The sequence below is a fragment of the Sapajus apella genome, unplaced genomic scaffold, assembly GCF_009761245.1.
Source record: "Sapajus apella isolate SASKATOON/1434 unplaced genomic scaffold, GSC_monkey_1.0 scaffold1, whole genome shotgun sequence".
Classification (NCBI taxonomy): Eukaryota; Metazoa; Chordata; class Mammalia; order Primates; family Cebidae; genus Sapajus; species Sapajus apella.
This window is the reverse complement of record NW_022436941.1, coordinates 49,566,735-49,585,004: the sequence shown is the minus strand read 5'-3', so window position 1 is coordinate 49,585,004 and position 18,270 is coordinate 49,566,735. Positions and strand designations below refer to the sequence as shown.

The 18,270-nt window shown below is 35.2% G+C and overlaps 1 protein-coding gene across 5 annotated transcripts in view; it reads left to right on the top strand.

Moving 5' to 3' along the window:
- ADGRV1 (adhesion G protein-coupled receptor V1) overlaps positions 1-18,270 on the top strand; it is a 565,868-nt gene that overhangs the window by 79,438 nt on the left and 468,160 nt on the right. For all 5 annotated transcript variants that reach the window (XM_032276299.1, XM_032276290.1, XM_032276319.1 and 2 more), the window contains 3 exons: positions 166-909; positions 4,775-5,148; positions 14,930-15,106. In XM_032276299.1, the coding sequence (XP_032132190.1) occupies positions 166-909; positions 4,775-5,148; positions 14,930-15,106 (1,295 nt within the window). The remainder of the gene's footprint in view (positions 1-165; positions 910-4,774; positions 5,149-14,929; positions 15,107-18,270) is intronic.

Here is an 18,270-nt window from a genome sequence, read left to right as displayed (position 1 = left end):
CTGCCCCTAAAATGTGGTGAAAGCCAATGGTGACACTATTGTTCATTGATAATGAGTAAATTACTTAACCAGAAGTTTGTCTGCTAAACAAATCCTGTTTTCCTCACATTATACTGGAAAGTACTTGAAATTCTAGCTCCTCACTAATAAATTTTCTTGTTACAGGTGGATCCCCAGGTCCTGGGGGCCAACTAGCAGAAACCAGCCTCCAGGTGACAGTAATGATTCCATTCAATGATGATCCCTTTGGAGTTTTCATCTTGGATTCAGAGTGTTTAGAGAGAGAAGTGGCAGAAGATGTCCTGTCTGAAGATGATATGTCTTATTTTACCAACTTCACCATTTTGAGGCAACAGGGCGTGTTTGGTGATGTACGACTGGGCTGGGAAATACTGTCCAGTGAGTTCCCTGCTGGTTTGCCACCAATGATAGATTTTTTACTGGTTGGAATTTTCCCCACCAGTGTGCATTTACAACAACACATGCGGCGTCACCATAGTGGAACAGATGCTTTGTACTTCAGTGGACTAGAGGGTGCATTTGGGACTGTTAGTCCAAAATACCACCCCTCCAGGAATAATACCATTGCCAACTTTACATTCTCAGCTTGGGTAATGCCCAATGCCAATACGAATGGATTCATTATAGCAAAGGATGATGGTAATGGAAGCATCTACTACGGGGTAAAAATTCAAACAAATGAATCCCATGTGACGCTTTCCCTTCATTATAAAACCTTGGGTTCCAATGCTACGTACATTGCCAAGACAACAGTCATGAAATATTTAGAAGAAAGTATTTGGCTTCATCTACTAATTATCCTGGATGATGGAATAATAGAATTCTACCTGGATGGACATGCAATACCCAGGGGAATCAAGAGTCTGAAAGGAGAAGCCATTACTGATGGTGAGGGTCATCATCACAGTTAAGACACTGAAATTTGAAGTATCTAAAATTTTTCATTAAAATTTAGATTTTAAAAATGTTAACATGTATTTGAAACTCTACTTATGCATTGGTTTAATTTCTTTAATCAAAACTATGTGCCTGCCAAAATCATGATAAATTCTGTGCTGAGTGTTGCAGAAATGAATCAGACAGTTTTGGACTTGAAGAACCTGGAATAAGCACTAGCAGAGAGATGTGTAATATATCATGATGATAACTTGTAGGAAGAAAGGAAAAAAATGAAAGAGGAACATTTGTCCTTCTGTGGATAGTAGGAGGGATGGGGAGTGATATTCCTGGCAGAGGAATGAACAAAGGAATTGAAATGTGAAACAGCATGTTGTATCTGGGGAGCTGCTGCTAGTTCAGTATTGCTGGAGGTAGAGGGTTGTGGGCATGAGGTTGAAAAGAAAGCAGAAGAGAAAAAATCAAATCACAGTGAAAAGAGATTATGGGTTTATACTATCAGGAGGTAACTTGGTGAACTCTGTGGAGTGCTTTAAAGAGATAATCTTTTTTGTCTTTAAACTAGATCATGTACTGATTCCTCAAGAAGCACATTTGTATGTGCATGCACACAAATACTGGTTATCCGCATTATAGTCACCATTCCCTCTCAGCCCTTCTATCCTATGATTTCATTCTTTTTTATATTTAGCAGAAGATAGAGTAGAGCTTATATGGCTATAGCTTAATAGAGTGTTTTCCTCTGAACCTCTTATATTAGTTATTTGGTTGTATTTTTTCCCAGAGGGGAAAAGAAAAAAATAGGCCAGAGAAACATGCACATATCTACCAATTTCAATCCCATGGATTGTGCTTACAGCGCTCTGTGGTATTATTTAATTTTGGCTGTGTGAATAACAGAAAAGTATCTGTTAGCCTTGATTCTTTTGGTGATGGTAGTGTTGGTGGAATGAGAATGGAAAAGATTGGGGGAAGTGGGAACTGGTGTTTTTTTCTCTGGCTTACTGCAAAGAACTTGTTATTTTTGTAATTTGTAACTTGGAAAGATAAGTTTCACAGTATATATAAAGTTATTAACCTGTAGTGCACTTTAAATTATAAAAATATATAAGTATGTATATTATAAATATACAGGTAAATGAAATTTTTAAAACTTAAATTCATCAGCTCCAGTACTCATGTAATCATCCCCCAGATCAAGAAACAGAGTATTCCAGATGCCACCTTTGACTCCTCTCCAGTTGCTAACTCACCACCCTGCCTACCTACTATTGGCATGTTTAAGAGCATAAGAGTTGCTTTTCCTATTTTAAAATTTATGTAAATATAACTGAACAATAGGTACACTGGAAGCTCTGGCTTCTTTTGCTCAGTATTATTTGTGAAGTTCCTCCAAATTTTTGCCTGTTGTAGATTGTTCGTGCCCATTACCATCTAGAATTCTCTTATGTAACTGTAACATTATTTATTAGTGCTACTTTTAATTTCTGTTGGGGTTGTTTTCCAGGTCTATTATATATAGTACTATATATATAATATTATATATATTATATATGAATACTCGTACACATGTTTTTTGATGTCCACATACCTGCCATATGCATTTCTGTTGAGCACATTCCTGGGGATGGAATTGCTGAATGACAGTGTGTACAAATACTCAGTTTTAGTAGATAATGCCTAACAGTTTTCTAAAATAGTTGAACTAATTACACTCTCACCTCTAGTGTATCAGAGTTCCACTTCATTAATGCTTAGCTTTTTCCATCTTTACTTTTGGTAGACTTGTAGTGGTATCTCACAGTATCAAAAAAGGTGTATTTGAAAGAAATAATTCTGTGTTTAAAACAGAAAAATTGTAAGCTGGACATATAAAACAAAAATAGAAATTATTTACAATAAAAATAATTTACAATCATTACAAAAATCTGCTACAGTCATTCAGAGATAGTCACTATAAACATTAAGCATACTGTTAACATTTTCATATACACACACTATATACATATTTCAATATTTTTCTTCTTTATTGTCAAAATAATACATGTATATTCCATGACATTTGAAAAGTGTAGATTAAGGTGCAGAGTGAAAGTTACCATATTCCCTCCATGAACCACTGCAACATAATGGTATTTTTATAACTTTTATTTTGAATGATTTAGCATTGTAACTTAAGTAGCTAACACTACAAGTAGAGAAATAATGATCACATTTGTTCAAGAGAATTAGTCATAGAAGCAAAGTGCTTAGAATTCTCAAATTTTTATAGGGTTTTATATTTATAAGGCATTTTCCATACATTACCTAATTTGTACTTCATAATAACTTAATATATTAAATAGAGGTCAGAGTCAGTAAATAAATTTGCTAGCATTGCACAGACAAGTAATAGAGGAACCAAGACTTGAACATAAGCCTTTAACCTCTAGGTCAGTATTTCTCTTAAAATATCATAGAAACAAAACTAAAGGAGATGTGATCATTTCTATATCCTTGACTCTAGATAGTATGCTAACAGTGAGACCTGTGGCGTGGTTTTGTGAGAATCAGGGGAACTTATATCATTACAGCTGCCAGATAATTCAATAGGAGAGACAACATCATAGGATTTTCCAAACAATCTGGAGCTCCAGTGAAAAGGTGATTCTGGTTTTCTGGGCAGAAAGGTGGTCTCTGGAGTTGGTATGGGAGCAGTCATGACAATAACATGCCAGATACTTGTGACTACCCTGAAAGAGCCATCTGGGTGGAGATTTGTGAAACAGCCTTCACTGAGGCTATTGACAAGAAAATTGCTTGTACTTTTTCCCAGAATTTCTGTCAAAATCTCATCTTACCTAAAGATCTTACATAAATATCTTAGTTATTAGAGAAGGAACAAGTAAAGAAAGGAGAACTAGTGAAATCATGAAAAGGGTTGTTATTGAGATATAGTGACACAGTTGGGCTGCATGTTATTATTTTTTTAAAAAGTCCCTAAGTCTTACATATAATGTTTCGAACAAGAACTACTCTGTTTCTACATCTATTCTATTAGTTGTTTGGACAAAGAGATATATTTGGCTGGTAGAAATACTTTTTATGAATTCTCACAACTTAAACTGAGTGTGTGTCTAACACATCAAGCCTTGAAGATCCTCCCATCTAAGCACTTTGGGAGGATCACTTGGGGCCAGGAGTTTGAGACCAACCTGGGCAGTATAGCAGGACCTCATCTCTACTAAAAAAATAGATTAGCCAAGCATGGCAGCACACTCCTGTAGTGACGCCTCGCTACTTGTTAGTCTGAGGTGGTTGGATTGCTTGGGCTTAGGAGTTTGAGGCTCTAGTGAGCTATTATCATGCCATTGCACTCTAGCCTGGGTAAAAGAGCAAGATCTTGTCTCTAAAGTAAATTTAAAAAATGAATTACTTAATTAAAAATTGTGATGAAATTGAATAATTCCATTTTAAATGTGCAAGAATAAAATTTAAAATATCATAGAATAAATTTCTATCCAAATACACACATGCATATATATATACATGTATACGTTTGTGTGTATATGTTCAGATGCTTTTTTGTCTAGACATGTTGACAGACTGATAGAAATTACTTTTAAGGATATCATCTAATCTGAAGATAGTTACCAATTACTTTAGTACAAAATATCATAAATCCCAGTCATTATGGATTTCTTTTTAAAAATCGTAATAGAAGATAATATCCAATTAATTGTATACTAGTTATGCAAAAGTTTTATTTATCCAGAAATGTCTTTCAGTAAAGTTGGCTTACTTTCTGAATCACACTTATAATTTAGGACACGACAGTTGAAGGTATTGTAGCATTTAAACTTGTCTCTAATTTCAGGTCCTGGAATACTGAGAATTGGAGCAGGGATAAATGGCAATGACAGATTTACAGGTCTGATGCAGGATGTGAGGTCCTATGAGCGGAAACTGACCCTTGAAGAAATTTATGAACTTCATGCCATGCCTGCAAAAAGTGATTTACACCCCATTTCTGGATATCTGGAATTCAGACAGGGAGAAACTAACAAATCATTCATTATTTCTGCAAGAGATGACAATGAGGAGGAAGGAGAAGAATTATTCATTCTTAAACTAGTCTCTGTATATGGAGGAGCTCGTATTTCTGAAGAAAATACTACTGCAAGATTAACAATACAAAAAAGTGACAATGCAAATGGCTTGTTTGGTTTCACAGGAGCTTGTATACCAGAGGTAAGTAGTAAGCTTGGAGAATTTTGGAATTTAAAGAATTCATTGTAAGTGGATTTGTTTGGGACTCAGCTTTCTTTCCATTTGGTAAGATTGCTTGAGCATCTACTCCAGCTCCAGAAGTATGCTAGGGCCAGTGATTGCAAATATAAATTATAAAATTCTTAATCTTATGAGTTCACCCTTTGAATCAACTAAAGGAGCTGACAGAAGTAAAAAGTTAGCAAATGAAACCAGCAATTTGCTTTAAAGTTAATGCTCTTCAAAGAATGCATGTTTGTACTCTACATATTTACTTTTGGCCACTATTTTGGATACCATTAAAGTGAATGAAATAATATATATTGAAAGCTTTTATGAATAATTGTATTTGCAACTTTATTAAAATATGATTTTTTGAGGTTTTATTTTTCCACATGTGAAACGTGCTTGAGTAGCTAGTTTCTTCTTGGGTGTAAATGCCCTTCTTATCAACCTTCTTAGACAGTTAATTCATTAGGCTGTCTTACTGTCCTTATCAGTTCTTTCCATGTTTTCAAAGATTTGTAATCATCTTAGTTTCCTATTCAGTAATGTGAGAGCGCATGAAACTACTTCCCAGGTGTTGTGTGTGACAGCAAGAGCTCGATGGCCATGAAAGGATGCCAAGGAACAAGAGTCTATCCCTTTGCAAGTTGATTCTAATTGGTTTAGAAGGGTGTGTAGGTAAATTGAAAGGATGTTTAAAAAATGGATGAGTAGAGTTTGAAAAAAAAATCTAGGTCATAGGCTCATTCTAGTTTAAATTGGAATGCCTGGCTCTCTGGAGTGTCTTTATTCCCACGTTAGCCCTTTGGTTTGGTGACAGTCATAAGAGATCTTCAAACAGTGTGGTCTTTTTTTTTTTTTTTTACATCAGAAATAGAATATCCTAGACTAGCAATAACAAATGTCATACAAATCTACAACATGAAAAAAGAAAGATATTTATCTATAGAGGATAATACCTTTAAATACGTATTCAGCTATCAAATAACTTTTACATATTTCATTTTATGTTCCTTTTTGACAATCCATAATATAGGTGCAATAGGTATTATTACCTTCTCCTCTTCCTTGGATTAGAAACTGAGGTTTACAGGCCTGAGAAAATAAGTAATGCAAGTTGAATAAAATGAAACAAGATCAAATTCAGTACCTGATTAAGAGTTTGGCAATTACTAGTGCTTGATGAATATTTTCCTCTTTTTTTGCCCCTAAGATACAATGGGAAGAAGTAGAATTTGAACCCATGTCTTGAGACTACTAACCTGTTGTCTCTCCTCCTATGTCTTTGATTTTATCATCTCTATTTTTAAAAAGACAGATAGGTTTCATCAAGTTTCAAGTACCATGTAAAGTCAGGTTCCCTTCAGTTCCCTTCAAGACCTGGCCCCTGCCTATGACTCTGACCTCATCTTGTGTTACTGTTCCCTTTGGTTAGTCTGCTTCCAGCCAACTTGCCTTGCTTCGCTTTCAGTGACTTGCTGGCCTCTGTATTTGGAGAGCTCTTTTTTTAGATCTTCATATTTAGTCATTCAAGTCTCAGATCCAAAGACAGGTTCTTAGTGAAGTAACGGATCCCCTTTTCCCAACTTGCCACTCTCCATTTGCCTAGTTCCTTTGGTAGCAGTGTTCACACTTTTAAATTCCCTTTGTTATTTAGAAGTCTTCTTATTTACTGGCTGTCACCTTCCATCACAAAAATGAAAGAGCTCTTACGGTTCATTACTGTATTGATAATACTAAGAATGGAGCATAGCAGGTATTCAAGAAACTTTTTTTTGGAACTTACGAATATATTTTAATATCCAGACATGAAAAGTCATATAGCAATTCAGATTTCACATACATTTAGATTCAATTATACTACATAAACAACTACACTGAAAAAAACAAAACAACATACAACACATTTTAAAACCTGCTTAAAATGAGGAATTGTTTTTGAGTGTTTCTCTAGTTTCCATTATAGTGAATACTTAATGCTGCCTTGTTTCCCATGCTTCATGGATAAATTGTACTTGTTGGTTTAGCTCCACCTAGTTACCAACTTTGCCTCTTACTGAAAATCTCTGAACTTGCAAAAAGCCAGTCAAGACTTTGATCTCAGAAGGTAGAACTTTGCTACATAGGCCACAGTATCTAAATTAGTAGAACTGCTGGAAAGAAAAAGAAAACATGGTTATTTTCCAAGATTATCCGGGAGATAAATAGAATGTATCTGTATTGGAAAGAGAAATGTTTAAATGGTTAATATAGGAAAGCTGTTGTTAAGTCTAAAAGATTAAACATTGAAATTTGGTTGCCAGGAAGATTACAGATTTTTCATGTCTGAAAATGTTAATAGTAGTAACACAATTTCTACTTTCATCTTGATATGATCTAAAGATGGGAATCTTCAAATATTTTTACTATCATTATCATAATCATCAATATTTATTGATTACTTAAGTCATTCTCAAAATGTGGCTTATGGATCCCTGGGGTTTGCTGAGATTTTTTTTGGAGGGTCTGCAAGACCAAACCTAATTTAATAAAAATACTGAGATATTGGCCAGGCACAGTGGCTCACACCTGTAATCCCAGTACTTTGGGAGCCCACAGTGGGTGGATCTTGAGGTCAGGAGATCGAGACCATCCTGGCTGACATGGTGAAACCCCATCTCTACTAAAATACAAAAAACCTGTGCGGTGTGGTGGTGTGTGCCTGTAGTCCCAGCTACTTGGGGTGCTGAGGCAGAGGAATCCCTTGAACCCAGGAGGCGTGGGTTGCAGTGAGCCGAGGTCATGCCACTGCACTGCAGCCTGGTGACAGAGCAAGACCCTGTCTCAAAACAAACAAACACACAAAAAAAACCACTGAGATATTTTTGCCTTTTTCATGAGATTTGTACTGCAAAAACAATGGTGGCCAAAACTGCTAGCTGCTGGCATCTTTGCACACATCAAAGTAGTGGCACCAAATGGTACCGGTTATCATTTACCAACACATACCCATAGTTTAAAAAGTGCTAATTTCAGATAATGTCTTTGATGAAGCAGTAAAAAAGACCCTTGAATACTTGTGTTTTAAATATTTTGTCACAAATGAAGTACTTATTTCGAATTACCAAGATGTGATAGTTGTCTTGAAGAAAAGTGCTTGTGCAGATTTTTAGTTGTGCATTGAACTGGTTGCTGTTTTCGTAGCACGCCATTTTTACTTGAAAAAAATGACTGACAACTTGACTTTATTGAGACTTGAGTATTTAGCAGACATTTTCATGAAAATCAATAGAGTAAGCCAGCGATTGCAAGGAAAATATAGTTCTTGCTGATGATAAAAGTTCAGTCTTTAAATGAAACTTTGAATTTTGAAATAAAAAATGAGCTTGTTTCCCAATGTGTAAAGACTTTTCATATAAGATTGATAGTGATATTAACCAGTATGATTATGTTGTATAATGTGTGTCAACATTTTGAAGATCTGTATAACTCAGAAACTAATATTTTTCAAGTAATCAATGCATATTGTTGCAAATCATGCCTGGGTAAAAGACGGTTTCAAAGTACAAGATAGACTAGTAGATTTTAAAGTACTAGAGTATGCTTCCACATTGCAACTAAATGCTAGGAAACTTCCACTTGTCAAATTTTGGATTCTGGTGTAATGTCAAGGAAAAATACCCATAATTATCTGAAAAGACTAATAAAATCCTCTTCCTTTTTTTTTGTTACACACACACACACACACACACACACACACACACACACACACACACACACGGCTGGATTTTCTTTATACACTTTAACCATAGTAAAAGAAACAGACAAATTGATTGCAAGAGGAGATAGGAGAACCCAGCTGTCTTCTATTAAGCCAGACATTCAGGAGACTCATAAGAAGATAAAACAATGCTCCCTTATCACTAACTTATTTTTATTTTGATAACTGTAATTTTTCATTAAAATATGTTGTTTATGTTAGCATGTAATGGGTTTGTTATTGATGTTTTAAAATGAGTTATCAATGTTTAAAAAATTTTTCATTTGTAATATGGAAAATATCAGCAGATTTTAATGGCATTAACAGAAAACTCTTCGGGGTTCTCAATAATTTCGATGTGTAGAGGGGTCCTGAAACTAAAACATTTGAGAACTGCTGGTTTACTCTATGCTTGTAATTATCTTCAGAGTTTAAATTTTATGATTAACTTTCTTCATTTTTAGAAATAAAGACTACAGCTACTTCCACAGATTCTTCTCCATTATGTTGTTGCAATGACATTGACAATTTAACTTAAAAAAAAAAAATCCTTCAGAATTTCTAAATGCAACAGAGACCCTATAAGACTTCTGGGCTGGGCATGGTGGCTCGAGCTTATAATCCCAACACTTTGGGAGGCTGGGGTGGAAGGATCTTTTGAGCCTAGGAGTTTGAGAACAGCCTAGGCAACATAGTGAGACACTCGGGTCTATTATAAATTGAAATAAAAATTAAAAATTTTTAAAATAGGCCTTCTGAGTTATGTTATGCTTTTACCTTTTTCATAGATTCGTATGACATAAGGTAATCTTAAGATTAAAATGATAGCATAATGACACCTTAAACAAATATGTAGACTGTGACGTACCCTGGTATTTGGCATATTGAAAGAGAAGGCAATTATTCTGTCATTTGTTTCCTACCCACCGGGTACACTGTGTCCTGGCAAAGAACGGGATGTTAGGATGTTAGGGGATGATTATTATGGATGTTAGGAGCAGGTGCTTAATAAACTATCATTGAAAGAATGAATAAAACCTGTGAAGCAGTTGAGGTCCTTGTGAGTCATGCCAGATACTGCTTTGGATTCCAAGTGGGATCTGTATTGAACAGAAGACGGATTTTGTCAGATCTATAGCCTGGTAACCACATTCTCATGTTTCTTCCCCATAGTTTGTTATTCTGTGTACTTCCTATGTTATTTTCTCTCTGCCATATTTTAGCACTGTTTTTATGTGTCCTGCCAAATTGTATACCACATAATTATAAATTAATGAGATTGCTTTCATAGTGATTAATATAACTTACTAGTCTTATTATTTTATTTTTATAACTAATACTTGCATTATATTTTATATTTATAAACTATGGCTTGAAAATCAATTACAGACAATTTGGGAAGATCTTTGTAAAAATAAGAGTATCATTTCAACTTGGACGGTGCTTGTTTTTAAGTGCCTACCATATGCTATGTGAATAGATTCCTTTAGAGATAAGTGATATTGATATAATGTGATATCACCAATCATCACCCAAGCATGAAACAAAATTGAAAATTAATTGGATTTGTAGCTTTAATTTTCTGTTTCAATAGAAAAGGCCAATTCATCATTCAGAATACTGCATTATTTTTTCTAAGAAAATATATTTCAAAAACTCTTCTTACTATTTCTGTTTATTATTACTGTTCTTATGATCTGAATATTTGGGAATTTCCTGACTTAAAAGAGGAGATGGTAGTGAGTACTATTGTTTCTAGTGAGAAACCGTGTGGGGATGGTTTGATGATTATTATGGATGTTAGGCCCCTTCATATACTGGCCTAAATGTTTGTTTGTATCCTAATTCTAAACTCAATTAGATGAATATTTTAATATTAGAAAAAAGGTTTAGATATTTTTTATGTCTTATGCATTTCTTTATTAATATTTATATACTGGAGTCCAGTATTTCTAAAAGTGCTGCCCTTGGGTGACCTTGTCAGAAATATGTAATGCATATTACTGGACATCATTCCTAACTCGAGACCCGATACCCCTGGATTATAATCCCTGGCTGGGGGAGAGGGGAAGTTTAAGCTGAATTAGAAAATTTTTTTAAATGAAAGTTTTCATATATAGAGTATACACAAAAATAAAGATAAAGGAATGTGTCCCAGTGTACTCATCACCTAGCTTCAATAATTATCAGCCTTTTGGCAGTATTGTTTAATCATTTTTGGCTAAAGCACTTTTTAAGGCAAACCTTAGGCATTATGTTATTTCTCTGTAAATTCAGAAATATTAAAGGTAGATTTGCACTGACCATCCTAGTGTTTTTTTTTTTTAATGGACTCTTGATGTTCGAAAACTCATAACTTACAAAGTTTACTTTATTGAACAAAATATTAATTCATTAAATTTTCTATAATAGTTGATATATAACATATAACTGTACATACATTTATTAGATACGAATAGTGATTTTTTTTAAACTGAAAATATTTAGGAAGCTATAGGTTTTGATGAAGGTTTTAGTAAATACAGTATATTAATTAAGTTTTCCCTGTGACTTTTGCAAACAAAATCCTTGTCTTAGTCCTAAATGCTGTGTGGCAATGCTGATGGACTTGATAAAAATTTAAGTTTGTAAAAGGAACAGTCATACATTTCTGAGTTTGACATTTACATATTAAGATTAATGGTTTATTAATTTAACTCACGAGATGTTATGATCCCCATTTTTAGAAGAGACTGCAAATGCTTGATAAGTGGTAGATTGAGGAAGCTCAGGACTATTCGGCCTAATAGCTGCACTCTTTGCACCACGCATTTGCTCATGTACCATTCTGCTAGCGTGAAAATCCTAATGTAGGTCCCTAAGTGGAAATTAAATCCGATGTTGTATTGACACTTGGGTCTCAAGCTGCGTCCTCCTCTTCTGTCCAACATCTTAAGGTTGGAGTGCCCCACCTTCAGGATGGTCAGTTCTGCCATGACATGATGGATGGATTCTTAAAAATCATCATGCTATGCCAGATGCATAATGAGAAACACAGAGCTCATGGAAAAGATGGGGTTAGGAGAACACTGCTCAGGAACTTGATTATTGATGCTTACAAAAAATAGGGGCCTGATACAAATGTTTTGCACATTAAATATTTAAGACAAACCACAATAAGTATGGCATATGTAAAAAAACCTTAAGTTTACTGGTAGAAGTGGGCATCAGAAGGATTGCAGCTTGTGTGTTATTGTGAAGTGATAGAATGAACATTATCTAAAATTGGAGGAAAATTTATAACACTAGATATAGTTAAGTGTGGCTGGTAACAGGTGTTGAACTGAGTAGCTGGTAGTTGTTTGAGGCATACGTTTGAGGTATGTGGCTTGTTTCAGGTGGGTATGATTTTCTGTGTTCACCAAGTTTCTTGTGAATGAAGTATCACTTATAAGCAAATGCAAGTTGAAGCTACATTCAAATTGTTCCCTAATATATTATCAATTGTGTTGGAACAATTTCATGATTTCAAAATAAGGGTTATAGCAGAATTAAATGAACTTGGTCCTCTTCTCCTCTCCATCTGTACTTTCCTGTTGTTGCAACCAGTTTTCAGATACCATTCGTATAATTATGTATTTATTCACCAATTTCATACAACTTTAAATACCATTTAGATATTGATAACTTCCAAATTTATGATGTCAATCTCATTCTTTCTCTAAAATCCCAGACCCATTTCTTTAGTTACAACGTGATACATTTCTGGGATATTTATTTCATAGACATTTCAAGCTGGACATATTTTAAACCTTTTGATTCTTACCCAAAACCTGTGACTGACTTGATACAGGTGGAAAGTCAAGCCTGCTTCATGGATTCCTAGGCTTCATATGTTGCTGCTTGCTCTAAGTGGGCTGCTGCCTCTCTAGGGCCCTAACCAGAGGTGTTTCTGAAGGGCAGAGGGCAGAGCTGTTAACTGTCTTGTTAGCCGTTCATCTTCTGTGGATGGAGAAATGGCCTGAAGTATGAAGCTACATTCAACCCTGAGCAGTGCTATGGTGTAGCTGATTGGCCAGGGGCTTGGAATATCAAGACTAGAGACAAAGACATTTGGGGAGGAGTCATGTGAGTAGATTACCAGGAGTCAACACTGAGTTTGAGGGGGTGTTTCCCAAAAGGTTCTTAACCATGAAATTAGAGTGAGGCTTCTTTGCATATTGGATCTAGTAACTGATCTGGCAACTGGTGGCTGCTGAATGTCTGAACAGCAAACAGCAGAGATCAAAGCTAAGCACTTCCCAATTAAACATTTACTAATACATTGACCCCAACCAAACTTTATCACTCCACAGGAAACTGCAATTCATTCTTACTGAAAATGACACTTTAGCCTCCTAATACATCCTAATACAAGCACCATCATCTGAAGGCATAAAGAATGCCAGCTTTAACCACATGGAGAATTGCATCACATGACCTCAAAGGGACTAATTCGAAGGAGGTGAAGCAATGGGTACTAGCCATAGGACTAATTCACTGGCCTCACTGTATACCACATCACCTGAAGTACCTGGCCTCATGCAATTGAATGGCCTGCTGAAGACCCAGCCACAGTGTCGGCTTAAGAACAGCTTTTTGTAAGGTTGAAGTGTTGTCCTCCAGGATGCAGTGTGTGCACACAATGGCTGGTATCTGTTTCTGTGTCCCCAGTAACTAGAATACACAGACTAAGGAAGAAGGAGGTAGAAGTGTGACAGATCCCTGTCTCTACTACCTTTAGTGACCTGCTGCCTGAATTTGTTTCCCACTTTAGGCTCCACTGGACTAGAAGTTCTTGTTCTGGTGGTGGGGCTGGGGGAAGAGTGTGCCTGCTAGGACACACACTGAGGGCACCACTGACCTACCAGCAGGTTGTTTTGGGGCTCTCATGCCCATGGACCAGCAGGCAAATAAAAGTTGCCCCAGGGGTACTCGATCCTGTTTACCATGAGAACAGGTTGCTGCTGCTCAGTGAAACTCAGAGGATTTGTTGGAACATACCCTGGTGACTCCACACTCATTGATAACTTTTGACTACTGTCAGTTTGTAGACAAGTCCCAAATCTATCCTCTCTAACATGTCAGCACCATGCTGATAAAAGATTCTTATGGTTCATGTGAAAAATACAGAAGGGCATTCTATATATTAAAACTTGTATTGTTATCTGTATTCATTTTGGTTCTTTTTTCTCCCAATTATATGTTTGCTAATGTAAAATAAAATTGGATTGAGAGGCTGCGAATTTGACAGTATGAAGGCCTTACTTTAGATATTCCAACTACTTCCACCATAGAGTTTTTAAGGATTATCTTAAAGTGTTTAGATAAAAAATTTTCCACTTGAAAAAAATATCTCTAGGTTTATATGGTAAAAATACCAACAAGTATATTGAGCATGGCATAAGATACCCCCTTTGATCTGACTGTTGTTTCCACACTAGGCATCTCTCAAGGCTCTCCCCATTTGGTACTTCATGTCCCCCTGCCAAAATGATAACCACCAAATATACTATATTGCTTCTTATGTCTATGGCTAGAAAGTTCTCTCTGATACAATGTTCCACCCTCTACCCCTAACCCACACCCCTATTTGGTCTGTCTTTGCTGAGCCCATTTTAAAATTGCAAGTTTGTCTTTCTCTTTAGAATTAAACTAATCCAGAGAAAGGATTATGCATTAAAAAATATTTTGCAACAACATCATATAGAACAGTGGCTGTCACATAGAAGGTATCAATGAATGAATTACTTGTGCAGTTAAGAGATTATAATTCTTTTTGTTTTATTTATCTCTACAAAGGAATGGGAGAAAATGAATGTAAATATTTCTTAGCACTCAGAGTTTATCAGGGGGATTGCAGAGGCCTCTTTAGTCCCTTTTAGAGAGGTAGAAAGTTGTAGAATTAAGTTCATGGTTAAAAGAGTTCATGAAAGCATTGTAATTTTGTCACTGATTTGAATTGCTATGCTCCTATTAATAATTTACATTCGATTTCAGATTGCAGAGGAGGGATCAACCATTTCTTGTGTGGTTGAGAGAACCAGAGGAGCTCTGGATTATGTGCATGTTTTTTACACCATCTCACAGATTGAAACTGATGACATTAATTACCTTGTTGATGACTTTGCTAATGCCAGTGGTACTATCACATTCCTTCCTTGGCAGAGATCAGAGGTAAACCCTTCTTTGTTCTTTTGAAAGCCTCCTGGAAAGCTTTTCCTGATGTGTTCATTCTGTAATTTCTTTGCAGCTTCTTGTTATGTAAGCAATTTAAAATATTTAGGAAGTTAGGTATACATTATGGTATGAAATATTTTTATATTTATGTGAAAGAAAAATTAAGAATTTTGAATAATCTATGTTTCTGTTTTGTTTTTTAATACCAACATAATAAAAATGGTATAACTAACAGGTATATATCTATGGGTTTTTGTTATTACTGATGCAATGGGAAACCACAGAATTCTTAATGGTAGTCTTCTAATCAGCCAGTGCGAAATTCTTATAACTATAATCTTATTTTATTGGCATTAAGCTTGGAGAAATGAGTTTTTAAAATATATTTCAAGAGTACAAATGACCTCAGTTTCAAAAAAAACTTTCCATGAACGAGAGTCACATGTTTGAATAGATGCTCCATAAATAAATGACACTTTCTATAAGTGAGATTGAGATGAGGCTTTCTCCTATATCAAAATATGTAAGTATTGATCATGTTGGAATATGCATATCAGTATAATTTTTACAGTAAAATGCAAATCACTTATATCATCAAGGATACATAGCAAATTGAGTTAAGGTTTGTACATAGTAATAAGTAATTTTTAGGATATTTTTTAGGGATTTAGAAGTTAATTGGATTAAAAAATTGAGGGAAGGGTTAAAATGTTAAGATCTAAAGAATAAAGCTAAGGAATTTCTATATTTCTAAATTTCTATAATTTGGTGAAATAAGGAAACTAATAGTTTATAACAAAAGTTCTTTGATACTAGTCTGCCGACAGGCCGATGATAAAGGTTTAACTAGTACTCTACTATTGTTTTATAAATTAAATTTATATACATTTTGAAAAAGATAAGAGTTAATCAAATTTGGTAATTCAAACAGTTGTCAATGTTTCAGCTAAGTATTATATAAAATATTTTGACTGGACATGGTGGTGTGCACCTGTAGTGTAAGCCACTTGGGAGGCTGAGGTGGAAGGATAGCTTGGGTATGGGGGGTTGAGGCTGCAGTGAGCCGTGAACATACCACTGCGCTCCAAACTCAGCAACAGAGCCAGACCTTGTCTCAAATATATATATTTGATTACCTAATTTAGCAATTCCTTTTTCCCTTAGTTCATGAATTATATGATTTGGGTAGTGCATGACATTTTTGCACTTCTCTGAGCACATCAGCTGTGTTAAAATTTTTTATTTTTATTTTTCATGCCACTGATAAAATTACTTCTTAATTTAAAATATGATTAAAATGTACATTGAAAACCAAATTTAAGTTCTAACTCAGATCTATTGAATCAAAATCTCTAGAAAAAGTACATTAAAAAAAAAAAAAAAGCTCTCCAGGTGCTTTTAGGACCAATGATTAGTATTGTGGAGACTGTATTTGGATTTAGAGTTTGTTTTCAGACAATCACTCTCCTTTCTGGGAGAAACCAGGAAGTCACCATTACTCCTCTCTTATTTCTTACTCTCTATGTCAAGTGCCTCATCAGGCCTGCATCTTCTCTCTCTAGACAAATCTCAAATCTATCAATTTTTCCTTATCTCTTTGGTTACTGTATTAGTTCAGAATTTTATCCTTTTGGGTCAGTCATCTCCTAACTCATCCTCATGCATCTTTTTTTGTTTTTTGCACCCTGTTTATTCTGCCATGGCACTTGTTCTAAAACAGAACTCTCATTTTGTCAGTCCTCTGCTTATGATCCTTCAATTTATCTCCACTTTCTATGGAATGAAGTCCATGTGTTTTGTGATAGCATTAAAGATCCCTATGATTTGACTCTGGATTATTCATTCAGCCTCATGTTTTCCTCTTGCCTTGTGATCTGATTGCAGTTTCCTGTATGCCATATTCTTTCATGTCCCCATCTTTTTGTCAGTATTGTGTCTTTTGTTTGGAATGTCCTTTCCCATTATTATTCACAACTGTAACTAATCCATTAGAACTTGCTTCAAACATGTCTGCTGTAAAACCTTTACCAGGTAGAGTTAGTTTCTTCATCACTTTATTTTGTACAGAACTCTATCATGACATTTTCACATTGTGTTTTAAGTGATTTCCTATAGATCTGTCTCCTACGATAGATTGGGTACTGGGGTCATATCTAACCCCAGCATACTGCATATGTCAAATGTGTTTGTTTAATTAATAAAGAAATGAGAAATTGTTTTTAACTTTAAATTTTGAGTTTAATTTGTAGAGCATGGCTGAGTTATTCCTATTCCTTTTATAACGTTTTTTGGATTGATTGCTTGTGCCAGACTCCTAGGCCTGTTATGAATCTTTCTAAAATACTGCTTCTGAGCATGTCAGCCCTCCTTAGGCAAACACTAGACACAGATGCTTTGCCCTTGCGTCTTAGCCTATTACATCTCATCATAGAACATGCAGTTTCTTAACTGGGAAATCTCTACCTGAGGTTTGTAATACCATGACCTTTGGTCCAAAAAATACATGATACTACATTGATAAATCAACATATTATATATGATGTGATATTGATGCATGTATAGGCTACTGTTAGAAAATGCTACTGTTCAGCACCTGCCTTAGTCTGTTGGGATTGCTATAACAACATACCTTAGACTGGGTAACTTATAAACAACAGAAGGTTATTGCTCATAGTTTTGGAAGCTGGGAAGTCTGAGAGCAGGGTACCTGTAGATTCTGTGCCTGGTGAGGGCTCACTCTGCTTCACAAATATGGTGCCTTCTCAATATGCCTTCATCACAGTGGAAGGGGCGAACAAGCTCCCTCAACACTAATTCCATTCATGCGGTCTCTGTCCTCAAGGCCTCATCACCTCTCGAAAACCCCACCTTTTAATTCCACCACTTTGGTGATTAGATTTTAACATAGGAATTTGGGGGGCAGGGAGACAAGACATTCAGATTATAGCAGCCAATTATTTTTAAGGAATTAATCTATATCCCATTATTTTTAAGGAATATATCCTATTATTTTAAAGGAATTAATCTATTCAGACTTCCCTTTCTCTATCTATGTCTGTATACACACATATGCACACACACACACACATATAATATTTTAATGTTTAAATTTATGCAGAAATAAGTCTTAAGTGGTAACTTCATTTAAATATAATCTAATT